Here is a 26,807-nt window from a genome sequence, read left to right on the forward strand (position 1 = left end):
CAGTCGGTATTTGTGTACCTACTTTATCCCTTATCCTTATGATGCTTTCTAAAGCCTTTAAAGGCTATCACAGCCATATGGCCTTGGTTTGTTCAGAATCATGTTAGGGCTGAGAGTAGCTACACTGATTCCAGTGCTTTGCTTAACAAGCTATAGCTTGTCATTGGTAAAGACCCAGGCTGAACCTAGAGGCTGTACTCCTTTTCCATGTTTACTCAGTACACTGTGTCAAAGCACTAACTCAAGTGGTGCTTGTTATGGTTCCAACTTTTCCTCTTCCAGCAGCTGAAGCACTTAAAAAAAATAAGTGCTAGGAATTTTTCCCCCCGAGGAGGAAGCAATATGGTTTGTATAGGGAGTCTGTTAAAACCTCAGTCTCCCTTCCTTTGAAATGTCAGAGCTACCATCAGGCTCTACTTCTCATTCCACCACTGAGGTCACCTTGTCCCTTGGGGATGTTTTGTTATTTTTATTTTTCCTCAAGCTACATTGTGTATATGAAGGATAACTTTTATTTTATCTAGAATTTGTGTGTGTGGCCACAGGTGAGCTTCCTACGTGAACTAGGTCTACTATATTGTCAGGAACGTCTCAATATAATGCTGTCATTGTTATTTATTTAGGAACCACAACTTGGCAGAAAAATAATATGTTGTATGCTATAGCAATATACTTCAGAATAAGTTTATTTTTTCTATTGGAAGTAATTACTGCATACATAATTGGAAGTAGTTTCCCATTTAACTAGGAAACTTATTGGGGCTTAATAAAAATACTCAATTTTCAAAATAAATAAATTTTAACTACCCTTCCTCTGATCTCTTTATACTTCAACTGAATGACACTCAGTGTGTGTACGTAATCCTTACTGAGTTTGTCCCCTTTTGTTCACATTTGATAATTTCCCAAAAGACTGAATCATTTGAGGGAAGGTGAATATCTTCTCCAATACTTTTCATAATCACATCTCCCATATCCTGTTTCAGAAACATGAATTTAACTAAGTCAGGGTGGGTTTCTGGCTGGAAAATGTGAAGGATACACTTCCCTCCTTTCTCACTGTGCCCTTGGTACTTGGCAGGTATGGTTCTCAGTAAAGATTCTACATAGGCAACTAAACTTTATCTTTGATTTTTAACATCTTCCAAAGATAGCTATTTAAAATAGAACAAAACAAAAGAGGTGAATAAGGCAAGAAGCTTTGGAATCCTATTTTCCATTGGAAAAGTGAAGTGAAGACAGTGAAAGTGTGATGATGGTATTTATTCAGAGATTCTGGTATGCTTTGCATAGGAAGTGATTCGTTTCTTCTTGCTGCAGAGGTCAGAACAAAAAAATGAGGTAATCCCAGGGAAACAGATGTAGTTTGATGTAGTTTCTTCCTGGGAGAGGCAATCTACTGACCTATTTCCTTATATAGGAAGCTGGCCTTCATGCCTTTACTGGTGAGATTCAAACAGGAGTTGGGTGGCCATCTGAATGGCTTCTGTCCATCTATTTCTGTGGTGACAACAACAATTGATGGCATATTGATAAACCCCTTAATATGCTGTTAGATGTGTGTGCAAATAGCCATGTTTTCTAGGAAAAGGTTTTTGTACATTTAATTGATTCTCAAGAGACTCTTAGCAAAAAAATTTAAGAATTCACAGGAATGGAGCTATAGCTCAAAGTAGTAAAGCACTTGCCTTGAGCAAAAGAGCTCAGAAACAGTGCCCAGGCTCTGAGTTCAAGCCCCACAACCCCCCCCCCCCCAAAAAAAAAAAGAATTTACAGGCCAGAAGCTGGGGGTAGTAGTGGTACATGCCTGAATTCCAGTATCAGAGAAGATATTCTAAGTTCAGGACAGCTTAGGTTACAGAGCACATCTTAAACCATCCTAGACTATATAGTAAGACCCTGCTTCAGAAAAACCTAAAGTTCACAGTTTAAATGAAATTTTCCACCCACTTTCATTTATTTATTTATTTATTTATTTATTTATTTATTTATTTATTTATTTTAGGTCATGGGGCTTGTACTCAGGGCCTGATTACTGTCCCTGAGCTTTCTGTGCTGAGGCTAGCACTCTACCACTTTTTACCACAGCACTACTTCTGGTTTTTTGGTGGTTAATTGGAGATAAGAATCTCACAGATTTTCTTGCCCAGGCTGGCTGTGAACCAGGATCCTCAGATCTCAACCTCTTAAGTAGCTAGGATTATAGTTATGAGCCACCAGCACCTGGCTTCTACATGTTTTTGAAACATTTGCAGTTCTTTAGAAGTATGATTTGAATATGGTTTGAGTTTTCCCCAAGGGTTCATGTGTTGGAAGATTGTTCAACAAGTTAGAAAATGATGGAATCTATAAGAGGTGGAGCTTAGTGCAAAATAGTCCATTGGAGGCCCTGACCTCAGAGAAGACTAGCATAGATCCATGGGACTTAAGTTCTTTCCTTCCAGAGACATTGTTTTGCCATGTGTTCCTTCTAGCTCCCATTCCTACCATGATGCTATCCAACATGATGCCCTCAGGAGGAAACAAATGAGGGATCCATCACACTCTTGAACTTCCACCCTCCTAAACCATGGGGGAAGCAAACCTCATTGCTTTGTAAGTTTCCAAGCTTTAGGAATTTTGTTATAGCAATGGAAAAAAGACATACACACGCAAAATGAAGTTATTTCCTTGAGTCCCAGGAGATTGCTTTTTTCTTTCACAGCTTGGATTCTATAGATAAGTCAATTATCTATGCCATTGAGTCTTCGGTGGTCAAGTGGAGCCACCAAATCCATGTGTTGCTGAAGAAAGAGTCATCTCTGCCTCTCCTCCAAGGGGAGCAGGCCACCCCCAAGGTGGAGTTGGAGTTCTGGAAAAGCAGGTAGGCAGGGAGGCACATGCCCAAATCCTGGAAAGGTATCTTACAGAGGAAAAATCCAGAGCTGGCCCAGGGAAGCTAACCACCTGAGTTGATCCCTCCTTCCACCTATTTCTCATCTTCCCTAAGAAAGACAACTGACTGAGTCAATACAGCTTTCCTGTGGACTGGGAGATGCCCCCAAATTCAGTCATCATCTTTCCTTTCTTGGGCTACTGTCAATATCATCTTCTATAACTTCTTTGATTTTTTTCAACCATCTGTAAAATCAGTAGCCCTTTTGAATATTTTTCTTCTAATTTCTGCTCCCTTCTCCTTGGATAGTGGAGTTTGGGCACACATACCTTTCATAAGGATCTATAAACAGAGGACTTTTTGGAAGTCGGCTGCAGAATAGCCTCTTCTAGATCCCAAATCATTGTTAATATCTGTCCCAGTCCCATGGTGTGACCAGAAATAACTCCTTATTGCTTCTGATTATTCCCCCTCATACTCCACATGTCCTTGCTTCTGTTTATCACTGTGCTTAATAAATCCTTTACTCAAAAGGAGACAGAGAGATGTTGGAAACAGATGTCCCTGTCCCCACATTGGCTGGAGATTGCCCATGTCACATGATCAGCTCTGCCTATAGGGCTCCAGCCCTGTCTGCACTGCCGTGCTTAGATGCCCATCCTTTTGCCTGGCTTCTAACCTATGGTGAGACCCTTCTCTAGCAGCCTTGCTCCAACAATGCTGCTCTCACCCTGCCCAACCTTGCTGCAAGAGCTAATGACCTCCAGCTGTCAAGCTTTTCAGCCACCAGATGGTCACAGCAATACCTCCTGAAGCTGCCCTTTTGAACCCAACACAGGCTTTTGCCCTCACTGTTGGGAGACAGATGTCCCCCAGCTCTTGGTATAGAAGCATGGTTGTCTGCGGAGACCCCTCTGCCTGTGGGAGGGTGGGGCATCACTGGATGGATAATATTTCCCCATGCTCATTTGGATTCACCTTTCTCTGTGGCATTACAGGTATGAGGATCTGGAGTGCATTTATAATCAACTGAGAACCATGAAGGTGAGGGGCATGGCTGGGCTTCTGGACAAGCTGCAGAGCAGCTACTTCCCAGCTTTCAAAGCCTTGGTCAGAGATGTTGTAGCAGGTGAGGACCAGAGTTTTCACAAATCCCCATGCTTTTTGGTCTGGCCCTGGGGCTTATACATAGGGCTTTGCACTATCACTGGCTTTTCTCTTCAAGATCAGTGCTCAACCACCACACTTTCACTTCTGGGTTTTTGCTGGTTCACTAGAGATAAGATTCTCAGGGACTTTTCTGAATAGACTGGCTTCAAATTTTGATCCTTAGATCTCAGTCTCCTGAGTTGCTAGGATGAGAAGTTCAAGGCACCACTGCCTACCTCACAAATCCCTTTGACTTGGACATTTTACTTAGTGACACACTTATTTCTCTCTTATTTCAGCCTCCTCAAGTGCTTATACCCTCCTAACTGACCCAATACAAATCTAGAACTAGGAGTGGCAGAGGAGGGGAGACAAATAGAACCTTTGTGATCTTGGGCAAATTTATACAACCGCTCTGAACTTTCATGTGTACCATAGTTAGGGTGTACATACTGCCCACCTAGCCTTCCTCTTCAGCCTCTGTGAGATGATCTAAATGGAAGGACTTTATTGGCTGCACTGCATGGTACAAATGTGTGTTCACACTCACCTCTGGAATTTGGGTTCTGGAATTCGTGGCTCCCTGAGAATCTATTCTCGGTCTCCCTTCAATCTGTATATTCTGTTCCCATAGGCAGATGGGACTGCAATCTCCTGTCCCTCTGAGTATCAGACAAGATCAGCTTGTCAAAATTGCAAAGCTAGCAAAGCCTATGATTAGGATGAGGTAACTATTCTCAGGGCTCCCTCATCCCTCATTGGTGCACTTTGCCCTCCCTTTCTTACAAAGCTCCTCACCCTTCAGTACCATAGGACAGAATGTGCTTTAAAAGCATTTTCAATTTCATATGAGTTAAACAAGCAGTGATTTTCAAACATATTTACTCTCCCAGAAATATCTTAAACACTGTTTCTTCTGTAAGTCCAAAATATAAAACTAATCAAGGTCTGTTTGCTTGATGAATGGGGGCTGTGTCCTGTAGCCAGAAGCTGGCTGGGGTGATAGCTCATCAATCTTCTCCTCCTAGGGGTATGAGATTTGGAAGCCATTTAACTGAAGGAATAAAAGTTCCAACAGTGGCTCTCCCCCCACCCCTCCCTCTCTTCCTTCCTTCTTCTCTCTCCCTCCCTCCATCCCTCCCTTCTTCTTTCTCCCTCTCCCCTTCTTCCCTTCCTTCCTCCCTCGCTGCCTTGTCCCTCTGTACTGGGGCTCAAACACAGGGCCTTAGCTTTTTCACCACACCTCCACTAATGAAGTTGTTGTTTTCTTAACTTTTCTTTTTCATTTTTTTTCTTGTTTGTGTTAGTCTGAGAAAGGCTTTCTATGTAGCCAAGGCTGACCTTGAACCTGCAATCCACCCATCTCAGCTTCCTAAGATTACAAGCATGTAGCAATATACCAAGCTTTATTGATGGATTTTTTTTTACATGAAATATATAACACAAAAGAACCAGCGTAAGTACGTAGTCTTTGAGGTCCTTCTGGGTCCACAAGTCACATTGCAGAGGCTCTGACAGCATATGAAACTGACTTGAACAGATGTATTTTAAGGCCCCAGTTCACTGCTTCATGAGGGATACTGTGTCCCAGAGGAGTCAGCTCGTGTTTCCAAATAAACAAATGTCCTCCCCAAAAAGTGCTTCAAGTGCTGCTGTTGATTGTGGAAGACATATGAACAAGTATTTTGAAAATGTCATAAATTGTAGCCCTCTTGGCAAATGATTTACATTTTGGATAGTGATCTAAAGTTTTCATTATTAAGTAGTTGTACAAAAAGGGTTACAACTCCATAAGTCATATAAAAACTGTTTGCACTGCATTTACATTGCATTGGCATTACAAGTAATCTAAAGATGACTGAAAGTATCCGGGAGGGAGGGGAGGTTGTAAAAGTTATAGGCAAATACTATGTGTTTTTATGTAAGGGACATGAACATCCTCAGGTGTCAAATCTAAGAGACTGTGGTTTTTATCTAGCTTAAAATGGGAGCCAATTTGGAGGAAAATGTTAAGGAAGCAATATTATAGGTGGAACACTGATGGAAGGGTACAAATGCCTTTCGAGCTCTGAAATAAAATAAAATGTCATGAAAGTCTGTTATTATTTTGTTGTTTAGTATTTCCCATAATATTTTCCCAATTGTATATTAAAAAACTAATCATATACATAAATGAATGGTTGTTAAAGTTTTATTTCCCTAAGCCAGCTACCATGTTCTTTCTTATAGAGTACATACTGAGAAATCAAATTAGAAAAGAAGAAACCATTATAGTAGAACCAGATAAACACTGGTGTGTGTGTGTGTGTGTGTGTGTGTGTGTGTGTGTGTGTGTGTACACATGCACACACACATGCCCCGGAATGTGTTTTTCTCAAGGCTAGCACTATACTACTTGACCCCCAGTTCTGCTTCTGGCTTTTGGGGTGGCTAATTGGAGTTAAAAGTCTCAGGATCTTTCCTGCCTGGGATACCTTGGCACTGATCTCAGCCCTCAGATCTCAGCCTTTCCTCAGTAGCTAGGATTTCAGGTGTGAGCCACCAACACCCAGCTAGAAATACTTTCATGTGTAATTTGATGCCCATGTTGGAAGGAGAGAAGATTTGATTAGAGATGTTAGGTAGCAACTTGATCAGAAATTTTGGCAGGATCTACTAAGAATAAAAAGATTTTAAAGGCAATCGAATGATCTTATCATTTCTAATTTAATTTCAGAGCATCTGGCTCTCTTTATCCCTCATAAATATACTAGGTGCATTATTCTTGTTAGTCACAATCAGGCTAGTTTATTGACTCCATGATAAACTAAAGAGAGGAGAGGAAATGAAGTATCTCTGGATTAGCAAGCGCCAACTACAAAATGGTAAGAAATAAGAAGGTGACTCAAAGGATAGAGGAAGGTTGTCAGAAGTGGAATTGATTGCAGGCTGAGAAACCTTGGGAAACAGGAAGCAATAGTCCACAATAAAAACCCTCTAAGGAGTTCTCTTCCCTGCTATGAGGGGGCAGGCATGGCCTACTAGAACCCAGCTGTAATTGTCCTAGTGGATCTGCTAGAACAGACTATGAGGGACTGGGTGATAGGTAAAGAGAAGTCACTTATTTCTCAGTATTTGTGAGGATGAAAGACCAAAATCAAGTCAAGATTAGATTGTCTGATGAGTGCTGGTTTCTTATTCCAAGATAGCATCTTCTTGGGGCTGGGAATATGGCCTGGTGGTAAAGTGCTGGCCTCGTATATATGAAGCCCTGGGTTCAATTCCTTAGCACCACATATATAGAAAAAAATCCGGAAGTCAGGCTGTGGCTCAAGAGGTAGAATGCTAGCCTTGAGCAAAAGAAACCAGTGACAGTGCTCAGGCCGTGAGTCCACGTCCCAGGACTGGCAACAAAAACAAAACAAGCCAAGATAGCATCTTCTTGTTACATCCTCTAGGGGAGGGATGTTGTGTCCTCACATGGTGTGAAGACTCTCCTATCAGGGTCGGAATCCTATTCATAGACAAGAAGCCTCTCATGGTCTAACCATCTCTTAACAACCTACTTTTTAATACCATCCTATATATGGTGTAAAAGCTCACCAACACCTGACTTTTGAAGAAGATACTGATAATAGCACCAGTCAGGTCTTCATCTTTGTCTGTCTATCTATCTCTCTGTCTATCTGTCTCTCTGTAGTAAGTTCAAAGTTCAGTGCTGCATTAGAGCCAATTTGGACCAGTTTGATATTGTGTGTCTTTTTAACATTTCCTCACTGTTCTCCCATGCACTACAGTCAAATTGTTATCTTGAAATCAGACACAGTGTAGATGTTAGGAACATTGATACTGCAAAAATTAGAAATCAGCATATTTTACATAAAGCATTTGTCCCTGCCATGTCTACTGTTAGAGATTTCCCAGCAATCCACTGGACACCACCATGTAGCTTACATTACTTATATTAACAGTAAGCCTCCATCTCTGAGGTTCATTCAACAGATATCAAAAATATTTTCAAAAAGTGAAAAATAGCAATATACAGACATAAAAACAGCACAAACTTTTAAATAGTGGGGTTCAGTATAGTTTAGGCAGTGTGTCTGCTCAACATGCATTACAGCTTTGGATTCCATCCTTTGTAACACACCAGTTGTTGTTTTTTAACTCATTATAGCAAATGCTTATATTGTACTTAAACTGTATTCAATACAACAAGTAGTCTAAAGATGATTTCAAGTGTGAAAGAGAATGTATATTGGATTTATGTCAACACTTCACCTTTTTATATGAGACTTGGTCATCTCTGGATCTGGATGTCTAAGGGGGACCTGAAACCAATCTCCACCCAGATATTTAGTGGTGCTGGTGACTGAACTCAGCCCTTGCATATTCAAAGCAGGAACTCTACTGCTGAGCAGAATCACTGAAAGATATGAGCCCAGTTTTGCCTATCTCTGTCTTTGTTTGCCTGTCATCCAAAGTGATTGTCCCTTGTTTGTACTACAAAGCCACTGTGTTTTCTTAAAATAGTATGCTCCTAGAAATCAAGATCGGAAGCCACATGCAGTAGATCAATACTATAATACTACCTACTTGAGGGATGGAGATTGGGAGATCTTGTTTCAAGGCCATCCCAGGCATAATGTTTATAAGACTCCATCTCAACCAATATTTGGGCAGAGTGACACATACCTGTTATCTCAGCTGTAGTGCCTGGGTGCAGTGACTCATGCCTATCATCCCCACATACTCAGGGAAGCATAAACAGGAAGACTGCAGCCCAGGCTCACCCTAGCATAAAGTAGGACCCTATCTCAAAAGCAGCCATCATAGAAAGGAACTAGAGGCTGTGGCTAAAGTGATAGAGCACAAGGCCCTTAGTAAGCACAAGGCCCTGAAGTTAATCCCTAGTACCACCTAACCCACCCCCAAAAAATCAGGTAGTAACTATCAGTAATACTAAGGGAGATTTTTCTTTTGAAAAGTCCTCAAACAGGCTATCAAAAAGAGTGTTTCTAAGCCTCTTCTTCCTTGCACAACATGTGAATAGGGTTTTGAAATCCTTTTCCCCTAATAATTGCCATCAGCTCTCCAACCCAAGAATTACTACTCCTGCCAACTTTCAATGGCATTCAATTTTCAGCTCACATCTTGTTTTCATGCACCCATTTGATGGAAAGTACAAACATAATTATTAACACATTTTGTGTATATTGAGTCTCACAACTATCAAGCCAGGGTTCAAGATAAGTTTGGAGCAATCTTCCTTCAGCTCAGGTGGATTGGACTAGCCAGTTCACAGGATGAGCCTAGGTAAGGTCTTAAAGTAGAGAACTAAAGCTGTCGCAGAATTGTCTATGATAGTATCTATGTCCCGTATTAAAGCAATTCTTGGCAGACTGGACCTGTCTCATAAAAGGGATATTTTTTGAGTTTCCTTTTGTTTATATTAATAGCCTTTTGTATGCGTGGGTTCAACAAACAGAGGAAAATATTTTTAATAAAATGAGAACAACATAAAACCTTAAAAAATTAAAACAATGGGGCTGTGGTATAGCTCAGTATTAGTGTGTATACTTAGCACATATGACATCTTGAGTTTGATCCTTTTTACTGCATCAAAAACATTGAGCCTAGGATGAGTATAGTGGCTCATGCTTATAATCCCAGCTATTTAGGATAGGTATTTGAAGTTACTCAGGAAAAAATGTTAGTGAGACCCATTTATAACTAACAAGTCAGAAGTAGTAGTATGTGTCTGTGATCCTAGCTGCTTGGGAGGCATAGGTAAAAGGACCACTGTCTGAGATTGGCTCCAAACAAAAAGATAAATACCTTTTCTAACATGTAACTTTAAAAAGGCAAAAGGCTGGATACATGGTTAATGGCTACTTAACAATTATGAAGCCTTATGTTCAAATCCTTGTACTACCAGAAAACAAGCAAGTAACTCTCCCCAAAACAACCTACCAAGCAAACAGAGCACACTGCCTTATTCATATACTAAAACCTAAGAACTTTTACAGATGTTCCCTTCCAGTTCAACTTGCTCACTGGGCTTTCACATTTGTTCTCTGTTCCTATACCCAGCACTGCTGGCTTTTCTACTTTACTACAAGATGATTGGTTTAGAATAGTTATAGTGGTTCACAGTTGTAATCCCAGCTATTTACAGTTAGGAGATTTTCCTGCCACTGGAAAAAAAAAAAAAAAAAAAACAGCACAAGCACTCACCAGTCTTTGCTGATACTCCTCTGTTTCCTGTGACGCCTTCATAAAGGCTCAATGAGGTTAACCAATCATCTACAGTGGCATCTATTTCACACCTGATATGGTCCACAACTGTGCTAGTTGTGCATCAATTCCATTTGCTATCTTCTGTCTTTACAGTGCTCTTGAAATTACCAACAGATCAGCCTCTTTTTGTGTCTGAGAGATGTTAAATATGCCCAGGATCATTTGTCTGGGACAGTATCTGAAGATGGCATTTTGGGGTCAAAAATTCACCTATTTTGCATTACCTCGAAGATACCAGCAGTGAAGTAGTCAGCAAGTGTTTATCAAGTGATATGTCTGCTAAACCAGAGCACCAGACTGGGGCTGAGAGAACCAGGGAGAGATCCACACAGAGAACTGCACCAGAATAAACTCCTCAGAGCTCTCCAGAGATTTGTATTTCTGAATAAGAACCAGAAAGTTTTCTCAACCCAGGCTTCTCTCTGCTTTCGTAGTTATAAGGAAGTTCACTGGTTTCTTAGGAGAGTCTTCACTTCCAAAGCCAGAGTGCTCCACAAGGCAGGCAAGGGTTCATGACCATATCTAATTCCTTCCAGCTCTGACAGAGGCTCAGGACATTCATGTGCACCTGCTGCCACTCCAACGCCACCTGGACACCCTGGAGAGCTTGGAGTTTCCTGAGGTGAAGCCCCAGCTGAGACCTCTACTTCATGTGATCTGTCTGATTTGGGCCGCTTGCAAATGTTACCGATCCCCAGGGAGGCTTACAGTGCTGCTGCAGGAGATCTGCAACCTGCTCATCCAGCAGGTGTGTGGTCCCAGGAATCCTAGCAACATCTCCTCCAATGGATGGGTAGCATTGATACACTAGGAATGCATAAAATGTGCTTTATTTTTCACCAAGCATTATAGTACAGAATGTTCTCACATATCAATTACTGCTATTTCACATGCCAGTAATTCACAAAGAGGTATTTGGTAATGTTAGAGTGCCCAGTCTTCTTCTCCCCTCTGCCTAAAACCCTTAGCTTGAGCAAGGCATAGGACTAGAGGATTTCTACTCCCTTGTGTGGAAGGATTGTTATTAAGTAAGAAACAGAGCCAAGAAGTCAAGGATGCAGACTAAGTCTCAACTTCACCACTTGTCAGTTGTGTGTGTGAGGGAAAGCCACTGATCTGCTCTGGGTCATTCTTCCCTGTACAGTGGTAAAAAGAAAGGATCCATCTTGAAAGGTGTTAGGTGATTGGGAGGCTAACACACATTAACGCAAGTTCCCTGCACATGGTAAGAACTCTGTATCTGTGAATTTGTGTTTTTTTAAACAGCTACTTCTTGGGTTGTATTCCTCCTCCTCCTCCTCCTCCTCCTCCTCCTCCTCCTCCTCCTCCTCCTCCTCCCCCTCCTCCCCTTCCCCCTCCTCCTCCTCCCCCTCCTCCTCCTCCTCCCCCTCCTCCTCCTCCCCCTCCTCCTCCTCCCCCTCCTCCTCCTCCTCCTCCTCCTCCTCCCCCTCCCCCTCCCCCTCCCCCTCCTCCCCTTCCCCCTCCTCCTCCTCCCCCTCTTCCTCCTCCTCCCCCTCCTCCTCCCCCTCCTCCTCCTCCCCCTCCTCCTCCTCCCCCTCCTCCTCCTCCCCCTCCTCCTCCTCCTCCCTCTCCTTCTCCTCCCCCTCCCCTCCCCCTCCCCCTCCTCCTCCCCCTCCCCCCTTCCTCCTCCTTTTTCTTCTTGTTTGGACCAAAGCCTTGAACATGCCAGGAGCTACACTGACATACATCCTCAACAATTTTTAAATTTTATCTTGAGGCAAGGTCTTGCTAAGTTGCCTAGGTTGGGCTCAAAATTATCATCCTCCTGCCTCAAATTCCTGACAGCCTAGATTACAGGGATATGCCTCATCCTGTGCAACTCAGGGCACTATAAATCCAGAGGAATATATCTGCAAATAGAAGAGAGACCTTAGGCACATTTAGTTGTGCTTCCCTCTGATTGCCTTCTTTTGCCTCTAAGGAGCTTTAACCTTGAGAAGACAATGAGCAATTATGGCTGCAGCTAGGTTCAGAGACATGAATCTGTTCACATTCCAGGCCTCTAATTACCTCAGCCCAGAAGACCTCCTAAGAAGTGAGGTAGAGGAAAGTCAGAGGAAACTGCAAGTGGCCTCAGACACCTTGAGCTTCTTCAAGCAGGTGTTTCAAAACAGAAGGGAGAATCTCCATACTTACTTCAAGGAGAATGAAGAAGTCACGGAATGGGATTTCCAGTCTTCCCTGGTCTTTGTGCAATTGGATGGCTTCCTGGGCCGACTGCATATGGTGGCGGTGAGTGTGCTCATTCACTGCAGGCTGCAGCCCTGTACAGGAGCAAGTGCAGGAATTGCAAATGTGGAATAGTAAACAATTCCAAAATCTGATGGCCAACCTTTCACTGTTTGAAAGAACACACACTGAGAGTTCATTAACTAGTTTTTATTTGTGTTGATCATCATATAATTATTATCCTTCTGGAAGTTGGGAAATTTTAATCATGACCCATTTAATGAAAAAGACCAAAGAATTGGTCAACACATTCTGTAGCTTTTCAATTTTCCATAAGTATTTAAGCCAGGTGCTAGTGCCTCACACCTGAACACTAGCTGCCTAAGAAACAGAGATCTGAGAATTATTACAATCTGAAGCTAGAAAGAGGCATGCAACTCTTATCTTCAAATAGCCAGCAAAAAGTCAGAAATGGAGGTGTGACTCAAGTGGTACAGTGCCAATTTTGAGTGAAAAAGCTAAAGGAGTGTGCCAGACTCTGAGTTCAAGCCTACAAAAATGGAAAATAAATGCAATAAAATTTCCATAGATTTTTAAGCTTTGGGTCAATCAAACTTAGACAAGAAGGTTCAGCTTGCAAAACAGAAGTTTTCCAAAATGGAAGTTTGTAGCCATTCCCACAAACTGACTGCTTTGAACTTCTCCTCCACTCTTTTGCCTCTCCAGGTGGCTCCCAAGTCTCCAAGACTAGGGAATATTTTGCAAGATTCCCAGCTCTTCCTCACAGTTGTCTCTTCCCTAATTATTTAAAAATAATATGAATTACTGTGAGAATAGATTAGACATGAATTACTGTGAGAATAGATTGTTTCAATCCCCAGAATATACTGTGTATAACATTTCATAGCCAACGATCTCTGACTAGATTCTATGGGGAGGGTAATGGATTTGGTTAAAAAAAATACTTAAATCTCATTTGAAAATTTCAGGGTCAAGTTCAAGGGTAGGACAATAGCCAAGGGCCCAGAGTGAAATTAGAAGCACATTCCCAGCTATTTGAGACCTGGAGTGAAGAAAGCTATTTTAGGAAGAGGCTATGATGAACCCAACAAACCATGGGATGACAAGGATAAAAGAATATGAGATTGGACCTGTTCTTACTAGTTCATATAGCATAGATCCACCTAGGCATTGGCTGCTCATGCCTGTGATCCTAGTTACACAGGAGGCTGAGATCTGAGAATTGAGGTTCAAAACCAGCCCAGGCAGAAAAGTCCATAAGACTCATATCTCCAATTAATCAGCAAAAAGCTGGAAGGGGAGGTATAGCTCAAGTGATAGAGCACCACCCCTAAGCAAAAATGCCAAGTAAGAGAGTGAGGCCCTGAGATCAAGCCCCAAGTCCAGCACAAACAAAAAAGAAAAAAGTACATCTCAGCAGAAGTAAGCACCAGACACTGAGAAAAGTCCTGGAATATGAACTTGGCTGAAATTCAGTTTTGCCTGCAAGAACTTTTGGGATGCATAGCCATGAAATGGGACAAAGGAGGCAGGAGGTCTAACATAGAAAGATACAGAATCCATACACTTTAGGTGTAATATGTGGAATGCCATAATAAAGGCAAAATTGATGGGGTAGTAGATGCAAGAGAGAAAGGTCCCTAACCTAGCAGGGCTCTGAGAAGCAGCGAGGAGCAATGAGAGGAAATTAATGTTGAAACCAGAGTGGGGATTCCCCAGGGAAAGAAAATGAGGAAGGGCACAAGGACAAAAAATGTGTGAGAAAGCCAGAAGCTGGATTGTATGAACAGCATGCCTTAAAATCCTTCATCAGGATCCTGGAGAATATCAATAATAGATATCTAGCTTCATCCCAAATGCCACCTCCTGGCCCTTTCCAGCATGGCTTTGAATGCACAGCCTCTCTTTCCCTTGCCGTTGATTCTTTATTCCTCTCATCTCCCCTCATCAACTCCTTCACTGTTTAGCTAAGGCGATGGACATTTCCACTCTGCCCTGCCCCTGGCCTGGACTGACCACAGAAGACTAATTGCCTTTGTTACTCAGTCCTGTTTACAGGCTCTGCAAACAGCCCATGGAGGCAGTCACAGAGCATTGCTCTAAAGGACTTCTCAGGACCAGCAGGGACTTCAGGCCCAGTGCACTCATGCTAATGATGTGACTTTGCATATAGACAGCTATTCTAACATTAGGACACCTAATCTGCTGGGTATATCAGTAAATATAAGCAGAGATGGCCACCAGCCTCCTCAAAGTCATTACCCTCACAATAGTTCCCACTCGGGCTGGCTGCATTTCCTTTCTGAATCAAAGGCAAGAGTGCATAAAAAGCAGATGCCCTGGTTTAATTAGAGGAGGACTTAAAAATGCCCTATATGCTCCCAATTTTTCTGCTTCTGACTCTCCAACGTTCTCTGTCTTATGTTCTGGGTTTTCTTCTTTCTCCCTGGCACAACACACCATTTCTTCTCCTTTTTTTTTTCAATCTCCCTAATATTGGCTTGGATTCAGCTCCCTTGCCCTTTCTGTCTTCCTCCCCCATCTCTTCCACCCTCATCTCAGTGCAGCAGGGCAGGGGACTATTGATTGTCTTCTGCATATTTCATGTAGCCCTTTAGTTAACATTCTGTGTATCATTGTGATCGATGCCTGTTTGAAATGGGATTAATCTGCTTCTCTCCAGCAAGCATGAGTATGAACTTTGACTTCTTCATCTTCTATTCAAATGCAATATACGACCACTCAGATGATGGCACCTGCAACTAATCAATACAGTAAACCAAAGAAATACAATGACATCAACATGTTTAGCCCTCTGCATTCCTATTCCAAGGGGCTGTGTATGGCAAAGAGCTGCTTTTAATCTCCAGAGTGCTCTCTGATTTCTATGTTATGATTTGGGATACACACATGATGTGCTTCTTGTTTTTCCACAAGAGAATGGTGTTGGGCAGGTCTACATTTCCATTCTAGTGCTTGTTAACTGAAGGTAGGGAGAGGTAGGATGCTGCTGCTTCAAAGAAGGGGGCATATTGATGAGTGACTTTCATTAGGTCTGCAGCATGTGGACTAATTGCATTCTCAGGTACCACCACTGTTGTTCTCCACATTATAACTGTGGTGCAGCTAACTGCTCAGACAACTGACTCTTATGGAGGAAAAGAAGAAATTGAATCATAAGGAAGTAAAAGAAAAATAAAAAAATAAGGAAGTAATCTAGGTTACAAATCTATCTCATGCCGGATCCTTCTGATCAGCACACAATCTTTATAAGAGATAGATTTAGATACTATTTTTAAGCAAGTAAGCACTATTTAATATGATACAAAAAATAACTTGTCCATAGTCACATGGCTCAGAGATCTTAGATGGGATTTCTATCAGGGTCATGTTATATTTCCACCAGACTTTGATGTTATCTAGGGAGTTATAAAAGCCTATTTTCTCCCCTTCCCCAATTCTCACTTTCTTTTCTTCCTATTTTGAAGGTTGCACACTAGCTATGTGCTTTTATTCTGCCCTTATACATTCTGTTCTGTCTTGGCACACCCTGTTTTGATTATTAGTTTTCTTTTAACCAGAAGGTTTCTAGGTGTATTTATCTAAATAGGTCATGCAAGTAAAATTATGATTCTCATTCTATAAAAGGAACTTATGGGGCTGGGGATATAGCCTAGTGGCAAGAGTGCCTGCCTCGGATACACGAGGCCCTAGGTTCGATTCCCTAGCACCACATATACAGAAAACGGCCAGAAGCGGCGCTGTGGCTCAAGTGGCGGAGTGCTAGCCTTGAGCGGGAAGAAGCCAGGGACAGTGCTCAGGCCCTGAGTCCAAGGCCCAGGACTGGCCAAAAAAAAAAAAAAAAAAAAAAAAAGGAACTTATGTGGCTTATTGACTTTACTAAGGGATTCCCAAAAGTATGTACATTTTTGCAATTTGAATCAACAAAAAGGTGTCTTTCAGTTGTTTCTAAAATCCTTCCTGTATGATTCTCCAGCATGCGCGTGCATGTGCGCGTGTGCGCGCACACACACACAGAGTTCATTTTGTGCCATAATATTGTATATTCTGCAGATTCCTCTGTTTATGTTTCTGCCTGCAGCCTTTTCCCTACAAACAATGCAGGAGGGGCAGCTTGGAGCAAACCCTCATTCCTTTCATTATAAAATTGCTGTAAAGTTTTGTTCATTTGGAGATAAAATGATTTCCTGCTGAAGTTTTATGTAAAGTGATTAGAAGTGAGATAGGTAATAAGCTGACCTAATACACACCACATTCCCATTTTGTTCTTTCTGCCATGTCCAGTCATTCTGCTCAGCCTCCTTTCTTTCATTCCCAGCCTAATTGGGCCAGCTTTCCTTTCAGGTAGGCTTGAACATGTGGCCACGTATGAGACCATTAGCTGCATAAGGTCAGTGGAAATGGAAAGGTAAAAGAAAACAGTCTTTTTCCAAATGACCTTTTGAGATTTTCATCTATGAATGTCTGCTTTGTGCTCTATCTTAATGAATTCTGAAGACATTTCTTTTAAGATAGGCGGCATGACCTGTCCCTCAAGGATAGGATTGCTGTTGGTGGAACTTGCCTTTATACCTGATTCTGATTCTTCACCTAGTGGGTCAGAGCACAAATTAAACCTTCCCCCATCCCACCACCTGCCACCACCATTAAATGTTACACGGTTTTTCATAAGAATCCCATCAGTCTGTGTATAAGCTGCCTAAGACTTTTTGTGATTTCGATCTGGGAAGGAACAACCAGGTGTCCTCGGTGTGCACTGTTATGTAATCTGATCAAATGACAGGAGAAAGATGTTAATTTTAATTAATTGTACAATTAATATAATTACAAAGTTAATTACAATTCAGGCCCTACAATGATGCTCTCTGTGTTATTTGGTAACCCCATTTACCATTGGAGAAATGACCTCAGAAAAGTTAAGTGTCTTGTTTAAGCTACATTATTAAAACATGGCAGATCCAGAGTTGTGTGAACTTGAGTGTTTTGGGCCTGTGATCCTAAGCTTTTGCAAATAGATTAAATTCATTATTATGTGAAATTCATATGACGTTCATGATGCCATTTACAAGACTGAACTACTTAAGATTGAACTCACAGCCACACTGGCTATGTAAGCACTTTACCACTTGAGCCATGCCCTCAGTTCTTTTGTTTTTAGTTTTGCTTATGAGAGGAAGGTCTAGATAACTTTACCTAGGCTGTCCTTGAACTTGGATCTTCACGTCTCCATCTCCTGATGAACTAGGATTTTAGGCATGCACCACCATGCCCAGCATGCACTTTGTGTCCATCCTTAAATATTTCTGAAACCTCTTACTGGCTTAAAATAGTCATTCTTTTTTTTTAGGTTAAAATGTTCACTTCTAATTCATTTCATAGTTTCAGCCTACATTGTGAGAGTTACTCTGCTGCTTTGTCTCAGTCACTTAATTACTATGGAACATTCTACTTGACATTCATCAAGGGCCTTCTCACCAATGATGTGCTTGGCTTGTAATGCTCCTGTCCCACCTAATCCATCTTGCATTTTCTAGCTGCTCCTCAGTATTCACAGTTCCTGAGGCATCTGTCACCATGTTACCTGCTTCTGGGCTTCACATAGCTGATCATGGTACTTCAGGGAGCATGTCTGCATTAAACTATTATTCATTCAGCATCGAGAACTCTTCCAGGCACTGGTGGATACCAGGACTTCTTTGGGAGTATTTTCAACCTCCTTGGAAAGACAGACAGAAAATAAATAAGTACATAAATAGTGATATGTTATTTTAATGTATTATCATTCCAGAGCATTATAAGAGCCACAAAGAAAGCCAATCCAGACAAAGGATGTGGAAAATGTCAGGAAGATGTGGGGAGATAAAGCCATTTTGATAGAAGTGGAAAGAAAATCCTAAGACTTTTGAATTGAGCCCCAAATAAGTTTGTCACCTTCCATGTTTGTTAACTTAGATAATGGCTAAAATAATAACTAAATATATATATATAGAGAGAGAGAGCGAGAGAGAGAGAGCCCCATCCCTTTGAATGCCTATACTTTCTCTAAAGTAGCACAACTGAATATTTCTCTAATATTTAATTATTTACCTATTAGACTAGAGACTGAAACCCTCTCACTGACCACCCAGGTCTATGCTTCAAGTGTCCTTGAGAAATCAAATAGCATAATGAAATTGTCATCTTGCTTTGTGATGTAACCAAACATATCAAGATATATCTGTTTTTTTAAATGGTTAGACAGGATTTACCCCAAATTGAAATCGACATCCACCAAGGTTATTTTTTTCTGTAAAAAGTATTGTTTCTTATAAAATATTCTTTTCCTGTAAAAATATTTATACATATTTTAGTACAAATAGTTTTTTCCATAAAGCCCACTGCAACTAAAAACCTTGTGAGAGATTTGAATTACTATTGAAATCAATTTCATTTAAATAAATTGATTTGTCTTTTTCCCTCTATATATAAAGTTGAACATTTTTTTGGTTTGATTGCTATTGTTATGAGATAGAGTCTCACTGAAATCCCAGTTTTCTGAGTACTAGAATTTTATTTGTGTACTGCCATAACTGGCAAAGTTGAACATATTAATTCTCCAAGTGGTTTTGTTTTTATTTACTTGTCTATCATCTGTCTGTCTATCATTTATCTATCATCCACCAATCTACCATTACATGGACTTGAACTCAGGACATTATACTTGCTTGACATTTTCACTCACAGCAGGCATTCTACCACCTAAGGAAGTCCCCACCACCACCCGCCTGGATTTTCCCTGGTTAATCAGAAATATCATAGATACTTCTGCCTGGACTGACTTTAAACTATGGTTCTCTACATCTCACCCTCCAAAATAACTAGAATTACTAGCACCTAGCTTATTATAATTGTAAAAAAACAAGTGTAAAAATGTCTGAGAAACAGTATAATACCTTGATACATGTACACAGCATGTAATTATCAAAACGCAGCAGTTAATCATTCTTAAACTTAAAAAATATTGACAATAATTATATATATGGGTACAGTGTGGCATTTTACATTATGCTGTATGTACTGAGCAAATCAGGGTGAGAAATGTTTCCATCTTTATTTTCCATCTTCATCAGTATTTTGTATTTGACTCCTTTGAGCTCCTAATTTCTAATCATCATAAAATATATAAAACATATAATAGGCAATTGTGAACAATAGCCAACTTATTGTGCTATTTGACACCAGAACTCATTATTTCTATTTAATTGTGTTTGGTTATCCATTCTCTAACATTTGCTCTCTCCCTTCCCCACCCAGCCTTCTTTCTAAGCAATCGCCAATCAACTTTTTGAAAAACCATCCACATGTGAGATATAACATGTCATATTTGTCATTCTGCCTCTGACTTACCTTATTTAACACACGATCTTCTGGTTCCATTGACTGTAAAGCAAACAATAGGATATTACTAATATATTGAAAATTTTATTTAGCTATTCATCATTTGATGACTGTGAAGGTTGGTCTATATCTTAGTTATATTGAATAGTGCATTAGGGCACATGGGAAGGCAGGTGTTCCTTTATGTTGATATCCTTCCCTTTGGAGACTTGAGTGAAAGTGGGAAGGCTGGATCATAAATCCATATCGTTCTGAGGAAACTCCATATCGTTCTCCACAGGAGCAACACTAATGTACACTCCCACTGATAGTATACAAGAATTCTTTACATCTTCACCAGCATTTATTTCTTTAAGTGTGTGTGTGTGTGTGTGTGTGTGTGTGTGTACACATACGCATGCGTACAAGTCCCAGGGCTTGAACTCAGAACCTGGGCACTGTCCCTGACCTTCTTTTGCTCAATTGCTTTACCACTTGAGCCACAGCTTTTTTGCCACAGCTTTTGGTAGTTTATTAGCAATCATAAAGGAACTTTACTGTCCAGACTGGTTTCCAACTCTGATCCTCAGATTTCAGTCCCCTGAGTAGCTAAAATTATATGCATGAGCCATCAGAACCCAGCTTCTTTAAACTTTTTGATAAAATATGACATGCTATCTCACTGTGGTTTTGACTTGCATTTCTCTGACAACTAGTGAAGTTGAATGTTTTTACAGATTCATTTAAATCTTTTCTTTCAAGAAGTATGTATTCATATCTTTGGCAATTTTAATTGGATTATTGACTATATTATTGGGTTAGTTCTGAGTTTTAAAGTTCATAATATATTTTGTATATTCATACTATTAGTAATCTCATTTGTCTATTTTGTTTTTATATATATATGATGGTACTGTCATCTGAAGGCAGAGCTTTTTGTTTGCTAGGCAGGCACTGTACCAATTGAGCCACACACCAACCCTTTTTAATTGTTTTTTTTTTACTTCTCAGGCAAGGTCTTACACTTTTTGCCTAGGGCTAGTCTCTTACCAAAATCCTCCTGGGATATAGCTGAGATTATAGGCATGTACCATCATACTTGGCCTTCGTGCTTGTGTGTGTGTGCGTGTGTGAGTGTCTGTGTCTGTGTGTGTGTGCTGATCTTGAGGCTTGAGCTCAAGATTTGAGTGCTGTTCTTGAATTTTTTTGCTCAAGGCTAGTGTTCTTATCACTTGAGCCACAGTACCACTTCTGGCTTTTGTTAGTAAATTGGCTATAAGAGTCTCATGGACTTTCCTGTCTGGACTGGCTATGAACTGCAATTCTCAGATCTTAGCTTCTTGACTAGCTAGCATTACAGACAAAAGTTAAAGTGTTTTTAAATAGTGACTTCTCGGTCTCCCACCACCAAGGGGAGCAAGGAACTTGGTGTCCTGTTGGGGTCCTTCGCACCCAGCGCTCTCCTGGCCAGCGGGAGAGGTGGGGAGCATACACCACCGGGCAAGCCAAGATGAGGTAAAGAGTCGCAAAACCGCCCACTTCCAGCCCCCCTTACATTTAAGAAGGATACTCAGATGATTCCAGGGAAATGTCTTGCAGTCTCCAGTTTTAATAAGGGGAAACCCCACTTATAAAGGCAAAATGGCGGCAGGAAGGGGAGGGGTGTAGAGCACCTAGCTAGGCGCTGATTGGCTGCCTGAGCTGTCCGTCAGGGGTGGAGGGCCAAGGGACCTCCCTGAGGGACGGCCCACAGGACCGCCTTTCCAGTTCCAGATGTGGAAGTCAGGCCGGCTAACAGCCACGTGGCTCCAGGGCTGGGAAAATAGGGGGGCTAGCTAGAACCGCCTCTTAAAGCTGCAAAGCATCTGGGGCGGGCATGCCCCACAGTGTCCTTACCTGATCTACATTTCTTCTTCCTTGGCTCGTGATTCTGTCTGCTGCAGCTGCTTGCTGCCAACCATGCTCCACATATAAAGGACTGCTCAAAACCTTCCTGGAATTGTATGGGTAATCTGACAAAGTGGGGAGGGGGGCACTTAGCCACTTCTCACATCCTCTGTCTCTTGTTGCAGTTAGTCCTATTTCCCAGTGAGAGCAAGGAGTCTGGCAGCTTGTACAACCCTATCAGATCCATGGTAGCAGGGATAACTGGGAATAGGAAGTTTCTAGAGTTGTATCAGGAACTCCTGGATTTTCCAGCATCCTTGTCCTAGTACATCCAATCTGCTTAGGGAAGAGGACTCCTTTCCAGGGATCCACATGAAATGTGAATGACATGAAGGCAACCTGTGTTTTTCTCTTCCCCGTCAAAGGATACACAGAGATTAGAAGTCCTAGCAGAAAGTAAGTCTTGCTTTAGAGGACTTGTAACTTTTAGACAGGTACTTCTATGGGGTGACTTACATGTGACCTGTCAGGCATTCACAGAAGACATTTGTACCATCAGCAATGAAGTAGTAGCTTCTAGAGACTCAAGAAAGACCCTTCCTCAGACTTCCAGGTGCATGCCATCCCAGAGTCATGGAATTCTGAGCTCAGCAAGACTCTACGTTGTCACAGTAATCGCAATGCATACTGTATGTGTGTGTGTTCACAGCACCCACCCAAATCCTAAGCCTGCATTGACTTAGCTCTCACCACCATGCCAAGGATTATTATTGTTACCTATCATGGTGAAGAAACCAGCATAGAGATGGTAAGTTACAGCCCTCTGTTACTCCACTGACAATATAGCACAACACATGCCATATACCTGGCAAGGACACCCTGTGGAAGATTTTTTTCCTTGACAGAAGACATTGCTACAAAGGCTGGTGTTGCCCTCTGGATTTGTTCATGGGCTAATTTCAGTGTCTCCTTTCCTGCTGCCATCCTCTCAAGCAATTCTCATTCTAGACAACATGACCCATATGGAATTGACTTTTTAAATAAAAATCAGAACCAAAGTCACCAGTCATGCAAATGCATTTACATCATCATCATCATCATCATCATCATCATCATCAATCATCATGTTTTATAGTCAGTTTTAAAACATAGAGAGGTTGAAGCATATTTATTTATTATAATTTCTGTGATTCTTATTTATCTGTTTCTTTGCTTATTGTTACAGAGTTTAGTCAAGAGTTATTTTTTACCAACCCCATCTAATAATGTTACAAAACTAACTAGGTACCACATTTTCCTAAACAACCACCACCCCCCCATATAAATTCCAGCTCTTCCAGCTCTTCTCATCCACAGTTGTGATGATGAGGGTGGTGACGATGACAATGATGATGAATTTAGATGATGAGTTTAACTCCTTTCTGAATTGTTCCTTCAGGATCTTCTGAAGACTGTCTTGGATTTCCAAAATCTGGAAAAGCTTGAGTTTAGTGGCATCAGAGGGAACGCCCTGAGTAAGCAGGCCCAGCAAATGTACGAGGAATTTCAAGAGATGTACCAGGTCTTTTTGGAGTGCTCTTATAACTGCTTGGACCCCCAAAGCCTGGTAGGGATGAATTGATAGCCTTGTTCATTTCTAGACTGCATTTTTCATGTGTGATTCCTCTACTATTTTTATCAAGAGGAATAATTATTGTAGATCCTAATTATTGTTTGTGATAGACAACCATAGACTGCATGATCCCACTTACATGTGTGGAATCTGAAATACTCAAACTCATAGAAGCAGTTGGGAACGAACATTTAATGTGCTGGAAGGTGAGGGAAACTGGGAGGTATTGGTCGAAGAGTTTCAGTTTCAGTTATGCAAGATGAATAATTCCAGAGATGTGATGTATAACAGAGTGTTACAGACAATTAACATTGTATTGTGTCCTTGAAGTTTGCTATAAGGGTAGGCTTTAAGGGTAGTAATTTCTCACACACATGTACACACATGTGCAAATGTACATACACACAAAGAAGAAAATGGTAACTGTATTAAGTTAATGATCTTTAATGACTAGATTGTTGTGATCATTTCACATATATGTAAAAAACAGTATATATGTCAAAATATTATTCTATACCTTAAACATATGCAACCTTTCATTTATCAATTATACCTTAAGAAGTCCGAGAAAGCTTCTAGCACAGTCCACGAAGTGAAGATTGGGCAAACCTGGACAGAAGTCTATTAGTAGATTGGGAAGGAGTAAGTGAAGCTGGGGCACATTTTGCAGGGTCAGAACAAAGAGCTCACGTCTCAATTCCAACTCCCCACCTTTCCCCAATCTAAGATCTGTGAATTCAAAATACAGGAGAAAAAGACACAAAGTGTTAGTATGCAAAGAGGGAATAGAATTACTTAAAAAAATAAACTGAAAAAAGCAGAGTTGCTGGAGCAGGAAATTTAATGTAAGAAGGAAAAAGAGAAAATGAGAACAGGAATCTGCCCTGAGCACCTTACACCTCCATAGGGAACTTACTTGGCCAGATCCAGGGAAATACCACTTTTTACAAATTCTATTGGCTCAAAGTAGAAAGAATTTAGGAAATGGATTACAAAGCAGAATATGTACAATGTGTTTGCAAACACATAATAAAACAAAATCCCATACACAGGTAAAATATGTATAAGAAAATATATCATAATGCTGGCGTGGTTGAGTCTGGAAAATAGATACATATTGTTTTATCTACTTTTTTATTTGTCTCTATGGGCTTTTTTAATGAGGCTGTATTACTCTTGACAACAATAATAACAAGTAATAATCGCACAAATTAGAGGTTTGTGTTAACAAAGTTTCCATGAAAATAGCTGCATTCGACAAAGAACAACACACTTAGGGTTGCCAGATAGAATATAATAATTGGAACTCACTTGTATTTTTTTTGGCCAGTCCTGGGGCTTGGACTCAGGGCCTGAGCACTATCCCTGGCTTCTTTTTGCTCAAGGCTAGAGCTCTGCCACTTGAGCCACAGCGCCACTTCTGGCCGTTTTCTGTATATGTGGTGCTGGGGAATTGAACCCCGGGCCTCATGTATACGAGGCAAGCACTCTTGCCACTAGGCCATATCCCCAGCCCTCACTTGTATTTTTTTAAAGTCATTGTTTATTCTAGATTAAAGTTTAAATGAATGTTCTATGTTTCTATTTACTAAATACAGCAACCTTAAGAACAGTAGCTAGTTTCTACGTTAAACCAATTAAGGTATGTTTAAAAGAGATAGTATTATCTTTGTCCTTAGACTCTAGGTAGAGATACAGCAATGGAAGGGCAGCTCTCAAGATGCATAAAACTGAAATAATACCATGCTGAATTTTAGAGAATTACAAATTGTACGACAACATGGAATTTTATTGTAGATTCTTTTTACCTGTGTGTGGGATTTTGTCTCATCACATGTTTGCAAACATATTGTGCATTTTTGTTGTTTTATAACCCATCTTCTTTGTTCCTCTTACTTTGAGTGAATAGAATTTATAGAGTGATATCTCCCTGGGTCTAGCCAAGTAAGAAATCTTTGGATGTCAAAGATGCTCAGAGGAGATTCCCACCCTCTATTACCATTACTTTCTGCCTAGTGACTAGGTTATTTCAGGTACAATGGGAAAAAATGGTATTTTCACTAGAGAGAGAAAGAAAATTAGGTGGTAACATTGAAATACCCACTACTGGTGCTGTTGCTATTAGGATATATGGGGGGGGGGTGTTGTGTGCAGGGGGTAATAGGAGCTGATATTGTGGGTGAGAGAGAGTGGTTTCAGGAAGTAGAAGAAAGGAATGCAGAATGAGGTGGGAAGGGGGGAACGGTAAAAAGATTTCAGCCTCACATTGGATTTGCTTTGTCATTTTGCTCAAGTGTCTATGTAAAAGTGCTATAATGACGGGGCAGGTCTTTGCTGGTTAAAAACAAAATGATGCCATGTGAACTTTAGCGCATTAAAATAAATCTGTGTTGTGATGAAATCAAGCACAAACGTTACTTATAAAGACCTTGGTGCTACTGGCTTTCAGAAAAATTATGTTGTTCATATGTTCTGTATGATACCTCCTCAGGAATTTGAAAATGATGTCTCTGAATTTAACCAGAGAGTGGAAGATCTGGATAAAAGATTGGGGACCATATTTATTCAAGCTTTTGATGATACCCCTGATGTGGAGCATGCCTTTAAGGTTGGTTCATGTAGGACAGGAGCCACCCCTGTGTACAATGCTTTACCAGAGAATGGCAAGTATATCATCCCAAGTATTTGGTTCCTGTAAATATTGTTTTTACTGATCTGGTAGACAAAAAGGTAAATGTCCTAAGACTGTGACGTATACAGAATTAGATCTGGATCTCAGGCTGATCACTTGATGCATTTCTATAAATATGACAATGTAAAATATCTTTCTAAAACAAGTATCTTCTGAAATGCTCTTTGTAGGCACCATCCCCTCACCAGTAGAGTAAAGCTATTAAAAGTGAGAAGGTGTGCTGTGGTCCTTGTCCTGAAAACATAAATCTACAAGTGATACTTGGACTGTTGAACCACTGTCAAGGACTGACTCAAGCTGGAACAAACCATTTACTAAGAAGTGGATTGCAGGATTCAAGAATCAATAAATAGGATAAGACATGTACTCTTGCTCTCTCTCACCCAGATCAGATGGCACACTATATATGAGGGAGAAAGTTTGTTGTGATACAGTTGTAGGACAAAGAGTTGTGGAATGAGACATGAAGGCTTGGAGGATTTGATGAATCCTCTCTAAACTATGAATCCTACAGAGCTTGAAGAATTTGAATTAGGAAGATGTTATAAAGAAGCAAGTTTTGCTTCAACAGAGAAGAGATTTCTGTCAAAGCTGTCCACAAAATGGATTTCCTTGACAAGTAGTTAAGTTTGTAGTCACTGAAAATGTCCAGAGACAGAATGACTGAGAGACAATTGTAGAAGAGGCTTAAACCCTGGATAGGGGAAATCTATGTCTGTGTAGAA

At 40.8% G+C, this 26,807-nt stretch overlaps 1 protein-coding gene across 1 annotated transcript in view; it reads left to right on the top strand.

Moving 5' to 3' along the window:
* Dnah9 (dynein axonemal heavy chain 9) overlaps window positions 1-26,807 on the top strand; it is a 349,492-nt gene that overhangs the window by 9,435 nt on the left and 313,250 nt on the right. Inside the window, 6 exon segments of the mRNA XM_048365947.1 lie at window positions 2,705-2,863; window positions 3,874-4,004; window positions 10,840-11,051; window positions 12,323-12,556; window positions 23,217-23,384; window positions 25,882-25,998. Coding sequence (XP_048221904.1) covers window positions 2,705-2,863; window positions 3,874-4,004; window positions 10,840-11,051; window positions 12,323-12,556; window positions 23,217-23,384; window positions 25,882-25,998 — 1,021 coding nt within the window.

The sequence above is a fragment of the Perognathus longimembris genome, chromosome 17 (genome assembly GCF_023159225.1).
Source record: "Perognathus longimembris pacificus isolate PPM17 chromosome 17, ASM2315922v1, whole genome shotgun sequence".
NCBI lineage: Eukaryota > Metazoa > Chordata > Mammalia > Rodentia > Heteromyidae > Perognathus > Perognathus longimembris.